This window comes from Mirounga leonina, unplaced genomic scaffold (assembly GCF_011800145.1).
Source record: "Mirounga leonina isolate KUSES-001 unplaced genomic scaffold, KU_Mleo_1.0 Mir_154, whole genome shotgun sequence".
Classification (NCBI taxonomy): domain Eukaryota; kingdom Metazoa; phylum Chordata; class Mammalia; order Carnivora; family Phocidae; genus Mirounga; species Mirounga leonina.
This window is the reverse complement of record NW_023270389.1, coordinates 44032125-44054355: the sequence shown is the minus strand read 5'-3', so window position 1 is coordinate 44054355 and position 22231 is coordinate 44032125. Positions and strand designations below refer to the sequence as shown.

General features: G+C 35.8%; 1 protein-coding gene across 3 annotated transcripts in view; it reads right to left on the bottom strand.

Annotated features, from left to right (window-relative positions):
- Window positions 1-22231, bottom strand: part of TSEN15 (tRNA splicing endonuclease subunit 15) — a 35846-nt gene that overhangs the window by 3426 nt on the left and 10189 nt on the right. Inside the window, exons 4-5 of one of the 3 annotated variants that reach the window (XM_035010640.1) lie at window positions 2677-2818; window positions 32-2163 (exon numbers count right to left, since the gene is read on the bottom strand). The exons of 1 other annotated variant lie outside the window; for it this stretch is intronic. In XM_035010640.1, coding sequence (XP_034866531.1) covers window positions 2143-2163; window positions 2677-2818 — 163 coding nt within the window. In that variant the 3' untranslated portion in view covers window positions 32-2142. Of the gene's footprint in view, window positions 1-31; window positions 2164-2676; window positions 2819-14001; window positions 14109-22231 lie in introns of those variants that run through there. One more of the 3 variants, XM_035010643.1, reaches the window with a different exon arrangement.

Sequence of the window (22231 nt, the reverse complement as noted above, 5' to 3'; positions counted from 1 at the left end):
TTTCTGAAAACGCAGACTGTTTTTCTCACACTGTAATGAAAAGGCTCAAAGGAATCAAATGGCAGAGACCCCAAGAATTGATCATAAATTGTTTTAGGATCCTTAGGTCTGCAAAGTGCCAACCAGAGTCACAGAAACACACATTGTTCTGAATGGGTACATCTTCAGACCTTCTGGGAAAGCAGAGGGAGTCCAAAGGAATTGCCAAGATGTTGCATCAAGAATAAAAGTGAAATTCAAATATGAGCAAAGGAAAGGAGTCAAAAACTACTGCAGACCATTATTGATGCTTTACACCATTTTATAATGTTCTTACTTTTTGCCCTTTTTCCATTCTTGTTCCTGCTGTTTTCTAGAGTAGTCTTGACTTGCTTCTAACCAACAGAACATGGCAAAAGTGACAGGATGTACCTGACTACATTGCAGATTATGAGATCCATCTTGCTGAAACTGTCTCCCTTGCTGGCTTTGAGGAAGCAATCAGTTGTGCTGGCAAGGCCCATGTGGCAAAGAGTGGAGGGTGGCCTCTTGACAACAGCCCCCTAGGAACTGAGACCATCAGTCCAACAGCCCACAGGGAATTGAAAGCTTCGAACAACCACATGAGGGAGGAAGCTGAACCTTGCCCAGACAAGTCTCAGTGGAGGCTGGCTTGACTGGACCAAACTTTGAGATATTAAATGTGTGTTGTTATAAGTTGCTAAGTTTGTGGTAATATTATACAATGACAGAAACTAATATAGATCTCAAGATATTGTTTTAATTTTAAAACATTATTATAAAAGTAATACAAATAAAGAAAAAATATACGAAATACTAAAGAAAGATAAAGTCATCCATTTATTGCTCTGCCACCCTATTATAAGAACAGTTAGTAATTTATCTTGTCACCCTTTTATTATATGCTTGGTGTGTTATTTATAGCCATGATCTTACCCATTCACACACTTTCATATCTTGCTTTTTTAATTAAATATTTTCTGTTTTTCATTTATTCATTACTAATTTTTAATGAGTACATAAGGTACCATTCACTGGCTATCTATATCTGTTTATTAACTATTTCCTTATTCCAGGGATTGGCAAACTATGGCCCTGCATTTGTAAATAAAGTTTTATTAGAACACAGCCATGCCCATTTATTTACATATTGTCTATGGTTATTTTTGTACTACAAACGGCACATTTGAGAAGTTTTAAGAGAGACCGTATGGTTTGTGAAGCCTAAAATATTTCTTTTCTGCCCTTTACAGAAAAAGTTTGATGACCCCTTCCTAAAACTTTTAAGTGATTATTATTTTGGCTATAACAATTCATGTTACTTGGAATCTTTGTGCATATAATTTTTTATACTTTAGGCAACATAATTGAGAGGTATTAACAAAAGTGGAATAACTGGGTCTACTTAATAAAGATGTCTTTAAAGCTGACACCATTTCTCACTATCTCACATAATATTCTAACTATGATATAATAAGGGTGGTGGTAATAAGAATGGAAAGGAAGGCCCAGTACTTCCTTTACTTAGGTAGGAAGTAACTAATCGGTAGCACTTCGCTGGTCCCTATTAATCTAGACATGTACGTAATTTTATACTCTGGATGAGCATATCTTTACTTTTGACTTAAAGTCAACAGTAAATGCCACATAAAAACCAATAGAAAGAAAACTGTTACTTTCTATTGGGGATTTAAAAGGAGACCGAGCAAACTCTCCAAGTGTCCAAGTGTCCATGAAACACCACAGCAGGCTAGCTGTAGTAGCCAAAAGGCACTGAGAGGGTTGAATTAGAGAAAGGGGAGTCTCAACAATGTGTTAGCAGGGGCAGCGGTGAACAACGAGGCAGCTATGAGTGGTGGACGACAGAAGAAACACACGTGTGCCACCCCTCTGAACACATCCTAAGCATCAACTTGTATTTAACTGTAATTAAACTATCTCCAGGTAAGAAAGTTCTAGAGCAACTACCCTATACTTATCAACAACAAAAATTCTTCTATCTGGGAAAGTTTTATTCTTCAAAAAGAAAAACTTATGGAATAGGACCAGCTAAGTCAACCCTAACTATCTCTGAGATAAAAGATGAACCAGGCTGACGGATCTCAAATTCACTCTCACAGTAAGCATCAGGAAGTATAGGTGTCATCTTCTAAGGGAAATATTCTGCAACATAAAAAAAAAAAAAAAGATCAGGATGGACTTTTTCCCCAATATTAAATAAGGTAATTTAAAAGCAAAATCAGAATGATATTTAATGTAATTATCCCAAATACACCAACAAAGTATATAAGGAAATCATGCATAACACATTTATTTTATTAAAAGTTTCCTGTCAAACTGTCAACCAATTTAACATTTTCTAAAGAAGTGTTCTTTTGGCTAAAGCTATTATAAGCCTTCACATTCCACCTCAGTTAATTATCAAATATCATGAATTTATGAAGACTATGAAATTCTCCAAAGAGTAAAAAAAAAAAAAGTCTAATTATTTTTGTGGAAACTAGGAACATATTACTTTAAACAAAACAGCCAAGTTTCTGAGGTGTGAAAATCAGGTCATAATTTTCTTGAATTTTCATATTGCAAAGGAAGCTAAATGGCTTGATTCGCACTTAAAATCATGTTATCATTTTCCTCTTTTTTTCACTGTTTACTGATAGTTGCCTCAAAACTGACCTGAGGGTCTGGCAGCATAAATCCATCAGTAAGTTTATAATAGACTATTGTGGAATCGGACTCCACTATGGCCAAAGTAAAAGACATTGGCAAATCTGGATCACCTTGCAATTTTCGAGATGCCTTCAAGATCTCCCTTATCCTGAAAATAAAGCCACAGTACATTTAGGATTCACAGTCACTCAATTAATAATAAGATCAAACACTGTAAAATCTTGGGGAAGAGGCAGGTAATAACATTATATCCATAATACTGACTAAGGAAATGTCTGAAGGCTCAAATATAAACATCTAAAGTTGTCTCATATAGAAAATCGTGCAAATAAGAGCCATCTACTGACTTTCAGCCCTCTTTTGGATTTACTCATCTCTCCTGATCATCACACATGAAAGAATCAGACTGTATTCAGGAACTTACAGAATGGCATACTAACAGTGTTCAGTGCACCTATGGCCTATGGATCCTGGGCATTCATTTTCCAACTTGGTATCCTAGGGTGGAACAATGTGGTATTCAGGTTTGCTTTTAAAAAAAAATAGATAATAAACATTTCCATGTTTTACATGGTGTTCGTCATTACTATCTTTAAATGGCTATATATTACCTATTGACTCAAAATTTACTCAATCATTCCCCTATTCCTATGGAGTTCTCTCAGGCCTTTCGTGGGGAGAAGGGCACTAATAAAGATGTGATGATGATCCTTCTGTAGGTAATTGTTTCTGTTCAGTCTTTCCAAGGTCAGAATTATTAAATATGAGTATAGATATTTTTATGGTTTTCAATATGTATTCTGATACTTAGTAGAAGCTAAGAGAAAAATGTAGAGAGAAAACTTTTTTCTTGTAAAGTTATATATCAAGCATCAATGTTATAAAGGGTTTCAGTTTGCTTGTTATGGAAAATAATCTACCAAATCTAGTATCTCCTAGATACTTCAAAGTGCTATTAGCTTTTGTTTACCAGAAACTAAAAATCCTTATTACCTACGCAATAAAGCTTGTGTTCAATAATTTGGTAAAATGTAACCTCCAGAGGAGCATTCTTAAAAAGGCAAATAAAAAATGATCAGTTGCTTTTTTCATTAAGCTAACCAATTCTCCAGAAATTGGAAAAAGATTTACTGGCTTATTAACATGCTATAACTGAATACCTAAATAATTCAATACTTTTCTTTAGCAAACACGTAATTTATCCCCTTACGTTCTACTTTTCATCCCTAAGTAAAAATTCTTATGGTCACTCTTCACCCATCTTATTAACTACGAAATTTATAAAGAATCTAAAAAGAGGGCGCCTGGGTGGCTCAGTTGGTTAAGCGACTGCCTTCGGCTTAGGTCATGATCCTGGAGTCCCGGGATCGAGTCCCGCATCGGGCTCCCTGCTCGGCGGGGAGCCTGCTTCTCCCTCTGACCCTCCCCCCTCTCATGTGCTCTCTCATTCTCTCTCTCTCAAATAAATAAATAAAATCTTTAAAAAGAAAAAAGAATCTAAAAAGGAAAATCTCTGCTTTGAAGTATTCTTACTACAATAATTATAATGCTTTTTTAAAAAATTCTGTAGTAGAGACTGGAGATTTCAGTGACTTTAAAGCAGCAATAAACTTCTGGACAAGCTGAAATTAAATTATTCTTGCTAAATTATCACTTAATCACTTTATAATATGTCACACAGTGATAACCGGTTTGTTAAAACAGTTACAAAAGGCTCCTTACCTACTACCTCTCATTTAAGCTTACACAGGCACGTAATGATATAAGGAGAGAATGTGTTTCTAAGTTTTTTTCCTCATACTCAAACCATTTCTAAAATGACCTTGAGTGAGTCAAGTCAACAATATGGTGATACTTCAATTGTTAAGCATAACTGTCAGGCAACATTTATTGGGTGTATAAAATCTGTCCACCTGGAAAAAGTCTTAATTCCTTTTCAAGAGTTAGCAAAGCATCATCATCTCTCTGAATTCTTCTGGGTCACCTTTCCCCAACCTCCAGGCAAAGTTATATATCTTACCCTATGGAGGAAGCCTGTGCAAACCTACATTATGGTATGCGCTACCTTGCATTCATACTTTTAAGTGTCTGTTTTCCACTGGATTGACCCATTTTGAGTGTCAGAGCTAAAAAAAAAAAAAATTGCCCAATACGCCCAATATTGTAGTAGAATACCTGGGCAGAATGAATGAGTGAGGCTTTCTAAATGAAGATTTCATATGGTTAAATATATTTCTGACAAATACTTTTCTGAAGTTTATTATGCAATTCTATTACACCAAATAAAAGTTCAACTTGTCTTGACAGATCAGGATTATCATTTTTGGTACTTATTACTTTAGATATCATGGTAGATGGTATACCAAAGAACTCCCTAGAATTTAATTTCTTAAAAGTGTCTGATATTTGCTTGCTTTTGTTCATCGAAACATTTTAATTATTTTATCACTTGTCTCTATACCAGAACTTGGTAAACCACATCATCTGTTTTTTTCATGGCCCGTGAGCTAAAAATAGTCTCTAGATCTATAAATGGTACATTTGAAATGGTATTGTAAGTACCTACATAAAAGCCTCGATTTTGCCACTTTGTCCACAAAGCCTAAATATTTCCTACTTAGCCCTTTCAGTTTGCTGACCCCTACTCTATACTATGAAAAAGGTTCAAAATAAGAATTGTAAGAAATGATCATCAGGGCAGTGTACTTTTTTTTAATATTATTTATTCAAAAGTCAGAACAGGAGGAGGTTCTACTTCTAATTAGAATATAGAAGAAATCAAAGACCACTATTCCTACCACAACAAAGAAAAAAACACCTGATTTTCTTAAAAAAATATGACATTTTTCTTTAAAGACATAAAAGAAATGTAGACACAAAGAAGGTTAAAGGAAATAAATTCTAATGAGAAATGAGCCCTTCCCAGGTAAGCAGAGATAGGCCACTTCTATTTCTGAGGGCAACTGCTAAGTGTGGGCCCAGTGGCTAGAAGAGTGAGACAGTCATGGGCAAGCAACTTCACTGTGACAAAGGGAAACCATCAATACTAGTAATAGCTACATATGAACTTGCATGGTGGACTGAAATCTGGAGGGACAGCAGTCCCTCCAGTTTACCAATTCTCCCTTATGGGACTTATTCTGCATTTAAGTGACACGACAGCATAAGAAGCTGGGGAAGGGACTGGAAAATAGCAAGCAAGCTCTAATTACAAAGCCCTGATGAAGAGAGAGGTCTAATCCCATTCTCAAGACATTTGAAACTAGAAGAAAACTGGGATAACTAAAGTTGCAACTCAGCCATGACTCGTCTCGACTTCTGATTAGACTGATTAAATCAGGCCCTGACCCTACTTGCCAGAAAGAGGAAAGGATGAGCTCCTGGGGGGCATAGAGTAGCATCAATATCAGTCTCTTATTTATACACAGTATCTGGATACAGTGAACAATTCTAAGCTATATGAAGAAGCAAGAAAAAGTATCTAATAATCAAGAGCAAAAAGTCAATATAAGAAGACCTTCAGAAAAACTAAAGTTGTTGAAAAATCCAAATAAATAAAATCACAAATGAAAGAGGAGAAATAACAACCAACACCACAGAAATACAAACAATCATAAGAGAATATCATGAAAAACTATGAGCCAACAAGTTGGACAACCTAGAAGAAATGGATAAATTCTTAGAAACATATAAACTACCAAAACTGAAACAGGAAGAAATAGAAAATTTGAATAGATTGAAAACCAGCAAAGAAATCAAGTCAATAATCAAAAAACTCCCAACAAAAAATGAAGGGGGGGAAATCAGAGAGGGAGATGAACCATGAGAGACTATGGACTCTGAGAAACAAACTGAGGGTTCTAGAGGGAAGGGGGGTAGGGGGATGGGTCAGCCTGGTGATGGGTATTAAAGAGGGCCAGTATTGAATGGAGCAAACTGAATTCAACAATACATTAAACAAATCATTCACCATAATCAAGTGGGATTTATTCCTGGGTTGCAAGGTGGTTCAATATGCAAATCAATCAGTGTGATGCATCACATCAATAAGAGAAAGGATAAGAACCATATGGTTATTTCAATAGACACAGAAAAAGCAACTTACAAAGTACAACATCTATTCATGATAAGAACTCTCAACAAAGTAGGTTTAGAGGGAACATACCTCAACATAATAAAGACCATCTATGAAATACCCACAGCTAACATCATCCTTAATGAGGAAAAACTGAGAGCTTTTCCCCTAAGGTCAGGAAGAAGACAAGGATGTCCACTCTCACCACTTTTATTCAACATAGTACTGGAAGTCCTAGCCACATTAATCAGACAACAAAGAGAAATAAAAGGCATCCAAATGGGTAAAGAAGTAGTAAAACTTTCACTATTTGCAGATGACATGATACTCCACAAAAAAAAAAAAAAACTGCTAGAATTGATAAACAAGTTCAGTAAAGTCACGGGATACAAAATCAATGTACAGAAATCTGTTGCATTCCTATACACCAAAAATGAAGCAGCAGAAAGAGAAATTAAGAAAACAACCCCATTTATGATCGTACCAAAAATAAGATACCTAGGAATAAACCTAACCAAAGAGATGAAAGACTTGTACTCTGAAAACTATAAAACACTGATGAAAGAAATTGAAGATGACACAAAGAAATGGAAAGACATTCCATGCTCATGGACTGAAAGAACAAATATTGTTAAAATGTCTATAATATCCAAAGCAATATACACATTTAATGCAAACCCTATCAAAGTATCAACAGCATTTTTCGCAGAACTAGAACAAATAATCCTAAAATCCTGTATGGAACACAGAAAAAACCCAAATAGCCAAAGCAATCTTGAAAAAGAAAAGCAAAGCTGCAGGCATCATAATTCTGGACTTCAAGTTATGTTACAAAGCTGTAGTAATCAAAACAGAATGGCACCGGCACAAAAATAGGCACATAGTTCAATAGAACAGAACAGAAAGTCCAGAAATAAACCCACAATTATATGGTCAATTAATCTTCAACAAAGCAGGAAGGAATATCCAATGGAAAATTTGTCTCTTCATTTGTCTCTTCAACAAATGATGTTGGGAAAACTGCACAGCAACATTCTTTTGAATGAAACTGGACCACTTTCTTACACCACACACAAAAATAAATTCAAAATGGATTAAAGACCTAAATGTGAGACCCGAAACCATAAAAATCCTGGAAAAGAACAGGCAGTAACTTCTTTGACATCAGCTATAGCAACTTCTTTCTAGATATGTCTCCTGAGGCAAGGGAAACAAAAGCAAAAGTAAAATATTGGCACTACATCAAAATAAAAAGCTTCTGCACAGCAAAGGAAACAATCAACGAAACTAAAAGTCAACCTAAAGAATGGGAGAAGACATTCACAATGACATATCTGATAGAGGGTTCGTATCCAAAATATATAAAGAACTTACACAACTCAACAGTCAAGAAACAAATAATCCAATTTAAAAAAACGAGCAGAAAACATGACCAGACATTTCTCCAACGATGACGTAAGATGGCCAACAGACACATGAAAAGATGTTCATCATCACTTACCATCAGGGAAATGAAAATCAAAACTACAATGAGATATCATGTCACACCTGTCAGAATGGCTAACAACACAAGAAACAACAGGTGTTGGCAAGGATGTGGAGAAAAAGGAACACTCATGCACTATTGTTAGGAATGCAAACTGGTGCAGCCACTGTGGAAAATAGTGTGGAGGTTCCTCAAAAAGTTAAAAATAGAACTACCTTATGATCCAGCAATCGCACTACTGGGCATTTACCCAAAGAATACAGGGACACGAACTCTGAAGGATACATGCACCCATATGTTTATCGCAACATTATTTACAATAGTCAAGATATGGAAGCAACCAACACATCCACTGACTGATGAATAAAGATGTGGTGTATGTATATATGTAGAATGTATCTATAGATAGATAGATATAGATATATAGAATGGAATATTATTCAGCCATAAAAAAGAATGAAATCTTGCCATCTGCAACAACATGGATGGAGCTAGAGCATATAATGCTAAGCGAAATAAGTCAGAGAAGGGTGCCTGGGTGGCTCAGAGGGTTGTCTGCTTTCAGCTCAGGTCATGATCTCCAGGTCCTGGGATTGAGTCCCAAGTTGGGCTCCCAGCTCAGCAAGGGGTCTGCTTCTCCCTCTGCCTCTCCTCCTGCTTGTGCTCTCTCGGTTTCTCTCTCTTTCTCAAATGAGTAAGTAAAATCTTTATAAAAAAAAAAAAAAAAAGTCAGTCAGAGAAAGACAAATACCATATGATTTCACTCATATGTGGAATTTAAGAAACAAAACAAACAAGCAAAGGAAAAAAGAGAGAGACAGAGAGACAAACCAAGAAACAGACTCTTAATTATAGAGAACTATGGTTACCAGAGGGGAGGGGTTGGGGGTGGGTTAGATAGGTGATAGGGATTAAGGCATGCATTTGTGTGATGAGCACTGGGTGTTGTATGGAAGTGTTGAATCACTATATTATACACCTAGAAACTAATATAACACTGTATGTTAACTAAGTGAAATTAAAATAAAACACTTAAAAAAATAATTTTCTTTAAATATCCCTAGCTGGCAGAGTATGACAAGGATGGGACACAGATGGAAGGAAAAAAAACCTATTAAGGCAACTTTTACACAGTTTCCATTTCTTAAGATATGATATTGTTTAAATCAGAAACATACATGTGTGTGCGTGCAGACATGTGTAGTTTTTTCTAAGGTAAACTGTCTGGGAATTCTAGCCCATATACTCAACTTTAGGATAGAAATTTCCATCTCATTCATATTTGTTTCCAGAGTTCTTTAATATAAACAGCAAAACACTTTCAAATTTACTTAAAACACCCATGTGGGAAACTAATATTTGAAAATTAGCTCAGAGGTGTAAAAGGGGTTTTGTCTTCAGAGTTGAAGGAAATCACTGTCAAAAATGAAATGGAACTTCCCATCTCAGAGCTCCTATTTGGTTGTGTGTGGGGGGAAACTACCAGTGAATTTTCTCAGTAATTACATAATAAAATAGTTTATCTGCTTCTGTTACTGAAAGCACACTGAGGAAGGCTTACAAAGATTCTTGTTCAGGATCTCTTCTGGTCTATTTTTAACATGTGTTTAAAGTAATGCCATCAAGACTTTCTTGTTTGTTTCCTTTATGGGACACCGATAAACTCCTAAAAATGTTGACTTTGCCTTTAAGTCAACAGATTGCACTTTCTCAATCTAACAGCAAGAATACAACAAAAGGTTCCAAAGCTCTACTTTAAAAATCACACACAATTGTAAAGATGCTGAGAACAATGAGGTACCACTAAAATACTATAATCTCACTGAACTTCTAACAAGCTTACAGCTTAAAGTTTTAATTCAGAAACCTAATGTAAAATTTTTTAAAGCTCAGTTCTTTGGAAATATTTTGTAGAGATGCTTCATCACATAAATCTAAAATAACTTAGATAATAAAATTATTTATAGTTCATATTTGATAGAAATCCATATATGAAAAACATAACCTATGTATTCATAATAAGTTCAGGTTCTCAAGTTTATTGCATTTCAAAGGAAAAACCTAAAGAAAGAAATCAGTAATAATCATAATTGTTGATCAGCAGTAAGAGAAGTTAATGTTTATAACAGGTTTTCCTTCTCATAACTGTTCAGAGAGAACCTCAACATTCTGAACACAGAGTAATTCCGAAGTTTAATAAAGCTCACTTGAAAAAGCCTGCGGCAAACACATAGGTAACATTATCTGGCTACTACCCTCCCTCCAAGCTATATAATGCCTTCCATAAATCTTAGCATTCATTTTTTTGTGATGATCCTGTAACAGAGACTAAGTAATCTCTGAAGATTTGTACAGAGGACAAGCAAGTTGAAAACATTATTTTTAACTTAAATGTTGTTAAAATAAAATGCATCATGGGTTAAAATTCAACCCACAGAAAGCAGTATGTCCTGTCCTCTTCAATGTGGCCAAACTGGTACATACTGTAGAGTTAGCAATGAATGAAACACTTCTTGATCTGCCTCATTATGATATACTGGAACAGCACATCACAATGCAACTCTGAACACAATGCAAAGTGAAATTGGTGCCCAAGGTACCAAAGAAGCCTTACTCATCCACAGGCTCAATCCTAAAGAAGAGTTTCAAGGATAATAGACCACTTCCTTGGGAATCATGCCAATGCCTTCCTAGTTTAAAAAAAAAAAAATCAAGGCAGCTAAAGTTCCAGGGTTGGATTAGTGAATAATTAAGTGCCTGTGTGGCCATTCATCCCAGTGGGAAGCCATTCTGCTAAAATAAACTGTAAGTTTTTTTTTTGTTTTTTTTTTTGAGGCTAAGAGAAAAAATGCTGTGTCATTTGCAAGACACTGCTGGAATTGGGGGTTTCACCAGCCTCAGATTTCCAACGGAGGTAGTATGAGGACACACATTTTGATATGCAGGGAGACCAATGACAGAAATTATTTTACCAGTTATTAGACTTCAGGCCTCAAATAAAATAATGGTCATTAAACGCATTTGTAATAAAGAATATACCTCTGGAGAAAAGAAATATTTTTTGATTACAGGAAAATAATGGAGTATCTTTCAAAAAAGTATGTAGCACTTCAGGATCAAATCTTGTAACTAAGAACATCTTTAAAAATGTCCTAAGAAGAGAACTCAATTAGTTCTGGTAATCCTTTACTCCACCATTAATGTAAGTCCTTTCTCCAAGACACTAAGGAAAAAGAAGGGTTGAAAGGTGGCTGGAGGGAGAGGTGGTAGGATATGCACGAAAAAGAATTTAACTAAAAGGTAAGGAGGCTATTCATAGCCTTGGCGGAGTGCCTCTTCAGACCTGTGAGTGTTCTCTATCTGCAGATACAGTGTAAAGAGTGGGAAATAGTGATAAATCTTGCAAGTGGATAGATTCTGCAGACATCCTATTTTCTTTTGAAACTCTTGGAAGGTTGCTTGTAGCATATCCTTATGTTCTTTAAAATGTTATTTAGCAAGTTTCTGCTGTAGGAACTGAGTAGTCTAAGAGAGTTCATTCATTCATTCATTCAAAAAATACTTATTTAAGACCAAGTGCTAGGTACCGAGCTAGACACTGGGACAATAGCAATAAAAAGAGCAAAGTTCCTGCTTTCATGGAGGTTATTTTCTAGTGGAGGAAGGAAGATAGGAAACAATCAAAGACAACCCAATATATAATATACTGAGTAGCAATAAATGTGGTAAGTGTTATAAAGGAGGACTACTTCGTAGGCTGTAACTGTACAGGGAGTGAGATGATAGTAGCTTACACCAGAGTAAGACAGTATAGCAGAAGTGGTGAGAAATGATAGATTTTGGATATACTTTTAAGAAAGAATGGCCAGAATTTGTTGATGTATTAATTGGGGTATGAGAACTGGGTGGACTAAAACTAATAAAGAGATATAGCAAGGTTACAGGATACAAACTTAATATACAAAAGTCAAGTGCTTTCTTATATAACAGCAATGAACAATTGTAATTTGAAATAAAAAAGACAACACCATTTACATTTGCATAAAAAATGAAATACTTAGGCATAAACCTAGCAAAAATATGTACAGGATCTGTATAAGGAAAACTAAAAAACTCTGATGAAAAAAAATCAAAGGAGAGCTCAATAAATAGAGAGATAGATAGTCCATGATCCTGGATAGGAAGGTTCAATATTGTTACGATGCCAATTCTTCCCAATGAGATCTACAGATTAAGCACAATCTCAAACAAAGCTCTAACAAGTTATTTTGTGGATATGGACAAACTGATTCTAAAGTTTATCTGGAAAGGCAAAAGACCCAGAATAACACAATAGGGGAGAAGAACTAAGTGAGAGGACTGACATTACCCGACTTCCAGACTTCTAAAGCTATAGTATTAAGACCATGTGGTACTGGTGAAGGAAAAGACAAACAGGTTAATGGACTAGAAAAGAGAGCCCAGAACTGACCCACACAAAAACAGTCAACTGATCTTTGACAAAGGAGCAAAAGCCAGTTAATAGAGAAAGAATAGTCTTTTCAACAAATGGTGCTGGAACAACCAATATCAACATAGAAAAAAAAAATGAATCTAGACCTACTCCTTACACTTTTCACCAAAATTAACTCAAAGATGATCACAGATCTAAATGTAAAACACTAAACCATAAAACTTTTAGAAGACAACATGGGAGAGAATCTAAGTGACCTTGGGTTTGGTAATGAGTTTTTAGATACAACACCAAAACTGTGATCCACAAAAGAAAAAATTATTTAGTTGGACTCTATTCAAATTAAAAACTGTTTTGCAAAAGACACTATTAAGAGAATAAAAAGATAAGCCACAGTGGGGGAGAAAATATTTGCAAAACACATATTTGATAAAAGGACTGTATCCAAAATACGTAAACCCTTAAAACTCAACAAAAAGAAAAAAAAACAGCTCAAATAAAAAATGGGCAAAAGATCTGAACAGTCACCTCACCAAAGAAGATATACAGATGGCACACAAACATACGAAAAGATGCTCAACATCATATGTCATTAGGAAACTGCAAATTAAAAAAATTAGATACTGCTTATGCACCTATTAGCATAGCTAAAACTCAAAAAACTAACAGTACATGGTGATGAGGATGCACATTGCTAAGTGGAAGAAGCCAAGGTTACATAGTGTATGATGTCAACTATGTAACATCCTGGAAAAGGCAAAACTATATAGAAAGTTAAAAGTTCAGGGGCTGCTGGGGGTTCAGGGTAGGGGAAAAGGGATGAATACATGGAGCACAGGGGATTTTTAGGGTGGTGAAACTATTCTGTATGTCATGGTGGATACATGACATTATGAATTTGTCAAAATCAATAGAATTGTACAATAAAGAATGAACTCTAATGTAAACTATGGGCTTTAGTTAAGATAATGTATCAATATTGGTTCATTAATTATAACAAATGTACCACACTAATGCAAGATGTTAATAATAACACTAATAAACACTAAAAAACAGTGTTGGGCTGGGGCTCATATGGGAAATCTTTGTACTATCTGCTCAATTGTTCCATAAATCTAAAATTATTTTCAAAAATAAAGTCTATCTATACAGAAAATGACTCCAAGGGTTTTGGCCTGAGTTTCAGAATGAATAGAGTTGCCATTGATTGACATGGGGAAAACTGCAGAAGGACCAGTTTAGGGTGCAAATCGAGAGTTCTTTTTAGATATATTAGTTTAAGATACCTTTTAGATTCCAGTGGAGAGGTCAAATAGGCAGTCAAATATGAGTCTTAGGTTCAAGGAGAGGCTGAGGTAGAGACATAAATTTGGGGGTCCTCAATATATCGATGATATTTAAAACCATGGAACCAGATGAGGCTTCTAGGGAGTACGAAGAACAGAAAAAAGCTCAGAGATCTGTGCCCTAGCAAACTTTAACATTTAGAGGCTAGAAACCTGGAAATGTTCAGCAAAGGAAGCAGAGAAATGGCAAGTGCTGGACAGTGGCTTAACCTCCTCAAATCCCCAAGTTATGCTCTTGCACTAATAGCTGATCATTTTCTACATTCTCAGACTTGTGTATTTTAATGGGAGTCTTTAGAGAAACTGGACACAAGCATTACAATTCCTACTATTCCCATTCACATATTTCCCCACCTTTGTTTCAGGATATATCTGTGTCCCTCAAAGACATCCAAGCGGCAAAGCTCTTCCTCTTTCTCTATCTTTGAATTCCTTAATCCATTATGCCTCTCCTGATCTATTACTGCCTACCAGACAGTGGTTACTTTTCTCATATTCTCTGTCTGTCTCTCCTTCCCTCTCTTCTTCCTCATTCTCCTGGTCCCATCTCTCTCTCTCTCTCTCACAGACACACACACACACACATGCACACGCACACCTTGTTCTAGGGCTTTTTCACCAGTTGTACATAGGTACTCCCTCTGCCATTACTAATACCCAGTCATAATGAACCATTTGCAATTTTCAGGCTCTCTCAGCCCTCAATATCTTGCTCATATTACTTCTGTCAGGAACATCCATTCCCATCCCCATTCTATATGGAATGCCTACAGATATTTCAAACAACTTGTCCTGCAGGAAGATTTTTCAGTCTCCCCCGCCTCCCACACTACCAGCCAAGGTCGGGTCTCCCACCTCTGCAGTTTTCCTCAGTGCCCTGTACCTATCCCTTGTTCCATTTATCACACTAGACATAAATGCCTGTCCGTCTCAGCTCTAGACTGTGAGCATCATGTGGGCAAGGACTGTGATACTTCGTACTCCTTAAGTCTGGTACACAACAGGCACCCAATAAATGAATGGGAAACCTAGAATATATTGAAGTAATCTGCAATTTGCCTTTTTATCTACCTCTAAAACCAAAACATACTTCTACTTTGCCTCTAGATAATCTATAATTATATTTATATTCATTATATTTAATGTTTAAATAAAAAGCATAATTATATACATTTTTAACATTTTTACTGAAAGGCATATTATTTTGGTGTAAGAACAATAAATAAAATTTTAATTTTCCCTACACATCTCAGTGTTTTAAAATATGGGTTCTCTTTATTCTCCCTATAAGAACACTGATAGAACATATTTAAAGATAAACAATTAGTCCATTTTTATTATCTGGGTTACTGCTGTGATAACACATGAACAGCTAATATTTTAAAAGTAATCATGTTCTTTAAAAAAGGAAAATTACTATTAATAGTTTTTAAACAGAATATTTAAAAGCTACATTTGTTCTGACAAAGAAAAAAGAACTGCAGTTTTTTTGATTCAATGTAGGAAGAAGGGAGAGTGTATTCTTTTGAAAACAATGGTGTAGGAAACAGGTTGATATGGCTTAATAAGCTGAGCATCAGATTTTAAAAATTAGACTCATATGTGGAATTCAAGAAGAAAACAGATGAACATATGGGAAGGGGGAAAAGAAAAAAAGGAAAGAGGGAAACAAACCATAAGTGACTCTTTTTTTTTTAAGATTTTATTTATTTGTCAGAGAGACAGAGAGCACAAGCAGGGGGAGGCAGGCAGAGGGAGAAGCAGGCTCCCGGCTGAGCAGGGAACCCCATGTGAGACTCAATCCCAGGACCTGAGCCAAAGGCAGACACTTAACCGACTGAGCCACCCAGGCAACCTGCCATAAGTGACTGTTAAGGACAGAGAACAAAAGGGTTGCTGGAGGAGGGTGGCTGGGGGATGGGCTAGATGGGTGATGGGTATTAAGGAGGGAACTTGTGATGAGCACTGAGTGTTGTATGTGATTGTAAGTGATTGAATTCTACTCCTGAAACCAATATTGTACTGTATGTTCCCTGATCTGTACCTCTGAAACAAATAATACAATATATGTTTAAAAAAAAAAAGAAGAAGAAGAAGAAAATAACAGGAGGGGAAGAATGAAGGGGGGGAATTCGGAGGGGGAGACGAACCATGAGAGACGATGGACTCTGAAAAACAAACTGAGGGTTCTAGAGGGGAGGGGGGTGGGAGGATGGGTTAGCCTGGTGATGGGTATTGGGGAGGGCACGTTCTGCATGGAGCACTGAATGTTATGCACAAACAATGAATCATGGAACACTACATCAAAAACTAATGATGTAATGTATGGTGATTAACATAACAATAAAAAATTTTTAAAAATTTAAATTAAAAAAAAATCACAGACTAGGAATCCTAACATTGGTTCTGACACTCATTTATATGTATAATGAACTGTTTTCACTTCTCTTACCACATAAATTAGCCTTAACTGTAGGATCATGAAACCAAATGACTGAAGTTCTTAGACTGTTGCCTTATGGCTGCTGAACTAGCAGATGACCAATTTGGTATACAGAATGTTGAAGCCTTTTTCTAAGTTTCTAAAGTAATATTCAGACTGGAAGGTGCAAAGAAAGAGAATATTCAGAAAAAATTTCTCTCAGATAAAATGGCTGAGGGCACCCATTTTCAAGAGGTTCTCAATCACCATAAATCAAAATAAATGCTACTAATTTGTGGGAGTGGGAGGATAAAACAGCCGCTGGAGAAGCTCCATCCTCACACAAGCCATCCACTATGCTCTAGCACCAAGAGAGTACTGTTTATAATTTAATCAGGTCTCAAAAGGATGAATGATTCATTCGTACTACTAAGCAAGGAATTAGGATCCTTTGTAACATAGGAAATTTATAGATCGTTTCAAAAAACAGTATCTTAACTGTCCATGGATTTCATAATTGCACAAAACACTTCACGCAGCTTTTTTTGAAACTTGTAACATCTATAAACACAGATAAGCTTAAAATGTGGTAACTGTGGTTTTAGTTTTCAGCACATCTTTCATATATTGCTGAAGAAACTAAATTGACAATGAAACTGAGAGATGACATAGGCTCTATCAGAAAAAAACCTTTGTAGTTAAAAAACAGAACAACGGAGGTGCCTGGCTGGCTCAGTGAGCAGAGCATGTGACTCTTGATGTCAGGGTTGTGAGTTCAAGCCCCATACTGGGCAGAGAGATTACTTAAAAAAAATTAAAATTTAAAAAATTTAAAAAAATTTCCTCATAATTTGCTATGTGTCCTCGTGTGAGCTAGTTAAGATATTTTCCTATTTACAACTGCCTATACTCCTACTATAGAAACCTGTAATACTATTATCCTAAATTTGTTATAATATACTTCTCCCATTTAGGGACATTGAACAAATATCAATGGCCAAAAAGAAGCTAATCAAACTATCCAAACATACATTTGACTTCATTTGCTACTTAGCACTGAAAAAGTCCTCTGGCTTTCATTAGGATTCCTCTGGTTGTCTCATCTTTAAATTCATCAGATCTCTTTGACCTCAGTGAATTTATTAATATGATTTTATATCATTGCTGTGTCTGGGGAAACTGTACTCATAACATTTACAGTCATTTACCAAACTTGCTACATGGATTCCTAGATTCACTTTAGTAAGAAATAATCTAGAGTACTTTCCATATGCATATCCCATCCAAATATATAACTTAATAGAGTATTTTAAAATGTAAGCTAAAAATCATTTTACATTAGCTTTAATAAGTATTTTTAGATGAGAGAAAAAGGAGGTGTGTCCTTCCCTTCAAGAAAAACAAACAACCTCCTACTCCATCAGCATAATTTTCCTACTAGATAGTCAGTCATATGTGGGCTCTTTACCAATTCTATACTCCCACTGGAGATCAGCAATTAGTATTAAATCAATATTTTCACAAGGGACTATTATACACAAGACCTTCTGAGACTTGAAATATAAGTCAAGGTGTTTTAAATATGAACGTATTATTATGTATAACTGCTTTACAGATATCACCAGTCACAAAGTGTACTTTTGCTCAAAGTAATGCATTCACTCACTTCCATTCAAATACACATTCACCCTACACTCTTGCCAGAAACTATGTAAATTAAACCAGGTCCAAAGCCTGGAAAAACAGGAGGGAAATGGATACAAAAATTGTTTAGGCATTCTTAGAAATTCACACAGATAAATCATTACATGCTGACTAGAACTGTTACCTCTTTAGGAGTCAGTATACACATCATAAAATAAATAATGGAAAAAATAAGCCATGTGAATATATATGCTTCTCGGCTACTCAGTAGTCAAGCAGCAAGGCAGCTACTGAAGTGACTATAAGAGATACAGGGAGATTGTTTATTGTCATCACTGGGGAATTATTTTATAGCTAAGTTGTAGTTACGTACGTAAATGATAGAGTTTAGTCCAGTTTTAGAAACAACAGACTCCAAAATTTAGGACTTAAATAAAGGAGACAGCTATTATGCCTTACATGCTGTATGTCTTTTGTAAACAACATGAGCTTTCACCCCCAGCAAATTACGAATTCCTCTGGCTCTCATGCTTTGTATACTACCCAGATTTCTTAGTAATAAAAATGTTATTTAATATTTTTGAGGGATACAAAGCATTAAAACACACATAAACACACACACACCATATATCAAGTAACTAAGCAGCATACAACAGGATAGTGATTTACTACTGGTGTGTTCAGGTAGACTGTGCAGTGTGTGACAAGTAATTTGTTTCTAACAATAAAGTACCAAAGTTGGCAAGTTATGTTTTAATATAAAATTAATATTCCCTATATCATCATTCTTGTCCACTCACATTCCACCATGCTTTCCTGAGAGTCAAAGGGGAAAGTCAGCACCAAGAGGTTCTGGGAACAATATATGACCAAAGCCTATAATACTAATACTATGAATCTTTGCTGCAGTCCAAGGGAAGTGAACTGGAATCATGAGTCAGAACAATAGTGATAACAAAGGTTAAAACCACCAGTAAATGCTAGGCATTAAGTACCAATAGTTACCAAGATCACACAGAGAGAGGTAATCAGACATTATATGCCTACTGATCAAAGAACAGACCACCAGCTACTTTATGGTCTTACTAATGTGATCAAATCAAATCTATCAACGCTCTGGTTCCAGCTGCTAACGTGCAGAAAAGGCAGAGGACAGAGAAACATGTTGCAATGCACTGTGAATGAGCAGTTGGCAAACACAGACTATGGGAGAGGATGCAGGTCAAATGGCCCAGGTTCTTTAACAGGAAAACTGTAAAGAAAAGAAAGGGATAGAGGCAGAACCCATACATCAGGGGTTAGTAAACTACTGGTCTGTGAGCCAAATCTGAACTGCCCTCTATTTTTTATAAATGAAGTTATAAGAACACAGCCACACTCATGTGTTTACATATTGTCTATGGCTGCTTTCACACTAACATGGCAGAGCTGAGTTATGACAGAGACAAAATAGCCTGCAAAATCAAAAATATTTGCTATCCAGAGCTTTATGGAAAAGGTTTGCCAATCTCTACTGCAGATCAATGGAGATTTATAAGATATAACAAAAAAAAAAAAATTTAATGGTCAAAATTTGTGAGACACAAATAACTCTACAAATTATTTGTAGAGATAAAGCTGATTTTAAATTTTATATGGAAAATAAAAGGACCTAGTATAGCCCCCCCAAAAAAAACTCTGAAAAAGTTGGAGGACTTACATTACCTGATTTCAAGTCTTCCTAACAAAGTTATAGTCAAGATAGTATGACACTGACAGAAGGATAGACACACAGATCAAGAGTATAGACTAGAGTCCAGAAATAGACGTACACACATGGTCAAGTGATTTTCAACAGAGGTGTTGCAGCAATTAAATCACGCTGGAACTACTGGACATGCATTTGCAAAAAGAAAAAAAGGAAAAAGAATCTTGACCCTCTTAGCTCATACCATATATAAAATTCAACTTAAATTAATCACAGACCTAAAAGTAAAAACTAGAACTGTAAAACTTTGAAAAGAAAATGTAGGAGAAAATTTTATGACTGTGGGTTAAGCACACATTTCTTACATAGAACACAAAAACTACAAACTGTAAAAGAAAAAATGATAAACTGAACATCAATCAAAATTAAAACCTTCTGTTCTTCCAAAGAAATTAAGACAAGTCATAGACTGGAAGAAAATATTTTCAAAAGAATACTTGATAAAGGAATTGTATGTAGAACACATAAAGAACTCTTACAATTTATTAAGAATACAAATAACACAATCTTTAAAATATAAGCAACAGATCTGAACTGATACTTGACCAAAGAAGAGGTACAGGTGGCAAATATGTACATCAAAAGTTGCTCAACATCATTAGTCATTAGGGAAATACAAATTTAAAGCCACAATGCGATATCTCTACATACTTAACTGAATGACTGAAATTAAATAAACTGATAATCCAAATGTTGCCAAGTTGTGGAGCAACTAGAACTTCTATACTTTGCTGGTGGGTACAGAAAATAGCACAGTAGCTTTGGAGAATATCTGGCAGTTTCTTATAAAGTTAAAAATACATTTATCATATGAACTAGTTAGTAATTCAGTGCCTAAATATTCACTCAGGAGAACTGCAGGCATATGTCTACACAAAGACCTAAAGAGAATGTTTATAGCTTTCATCCATGAAAGCCAAAAACCAGAAACAATCCAAATATCCAACAACTGGTGATTGGTTAAACAAACTGTGGCACATCCACACAATGGAATACTACTCAGCAATAAAAAGGGGCACACTACGATACATGCAACAACATGGAATAATCTCCAAAGCATCATGCTAAGGGATAGAAGCATGACACAAAGGCTATGATTCTACTGATATGACCCTCTGGAAAAGACAAAACTATAGGAATTGATGACAGAGGAGCATGAGGGAAGTTTTGGGGGAATTGTGTATTGGTTACATGACTATATACATTTATTAAAAACTCACATGTCTGTATCCCTAAAATGAGTGATTTTTACTGTATATAAATTTTACCTCAATAAGCCTGACTTAACAAAAAAAGGCACAACTGGGGTGCCTGGGTGGCTCAGTTGGTTAAGTGTCTGACTCTGGCTCAGGTCATAATCTTGGGGTCCTGGGATCGAGCCCCACATCGGGCTCCCTGCTCAGCAGGGAGTCTGCTTTTCCCTCTCCCGCTGCCCCTCCCCCCTGCTCATGCTTTTTCTCTCTCTCTTTCAAATAAATAAAATCTTTTTTTTCTTAAGATTTTATTTGTTTATTTGAGAGAAAGTGTGAGAGAGAGAGTACATGAGCAGGTGGGAGGGGTAGAGGGTAGAGGGAGAAGCAGGCTCCCTGCCCTGCGGAGCAGGGAGCCCAATGTGGGACTCAATCTCAGAACCCTGGGATCATGACCCCGAGCGGAAGGCAGACAATCAACTGAGCCGCCCAGGCGCCCCCCCAAATAAAATCCTAAAAAAAAAAAAGGACACAACTAAACTACAGAGAAACACAAGGAAATTATTACTATAAAAGTATGAATAACAGCTACTTTTGTGGGAAAGAGAGGGTTATGCTTGGAACAAAGCACATGGAAGAGGCTTGAGGATGACCGGAAAACTTCTATTTCTTGACTTGATGGTAGTTACTACGATTCAAGATGTTTATCATATAACTCAATCTATACATTTTTGTTGTGTGGTTTTCTGTATCTGGTTTTATACTACAATAAAAGATTTAAGACAAGAAACATGTTGGCAAGGATGTGGAGAAAAGGGAACCCTGTGCACTGCTGGTGGGAAAGTAAATTGGTGCAGCTATTATGGAAGATAGTATGGAGGTTCCTCAAAAAATTAAAAATAGAATAACCCTATGATTCAATAATTCCACTACTGGGTATTTACCCAAAGAAAACGAAACTACTAATTCAAAAAGATATATGTACCCCTATGTTTAATTCAGCATTATTTATAATAGCCAAGATATGGAGGCAACCCAAGTGCCAATAGATGGATCCAATAGATGATGGATAAAGATGTGGGGTGTGTGTGTGTGTATGTGTGTGCATATATAATATATATGATGGAACATTACTCAGCTATAAAAAAGAACGAAATGTTGGTATTCATAACAATATGGGTGAACCTAGAAGATATTA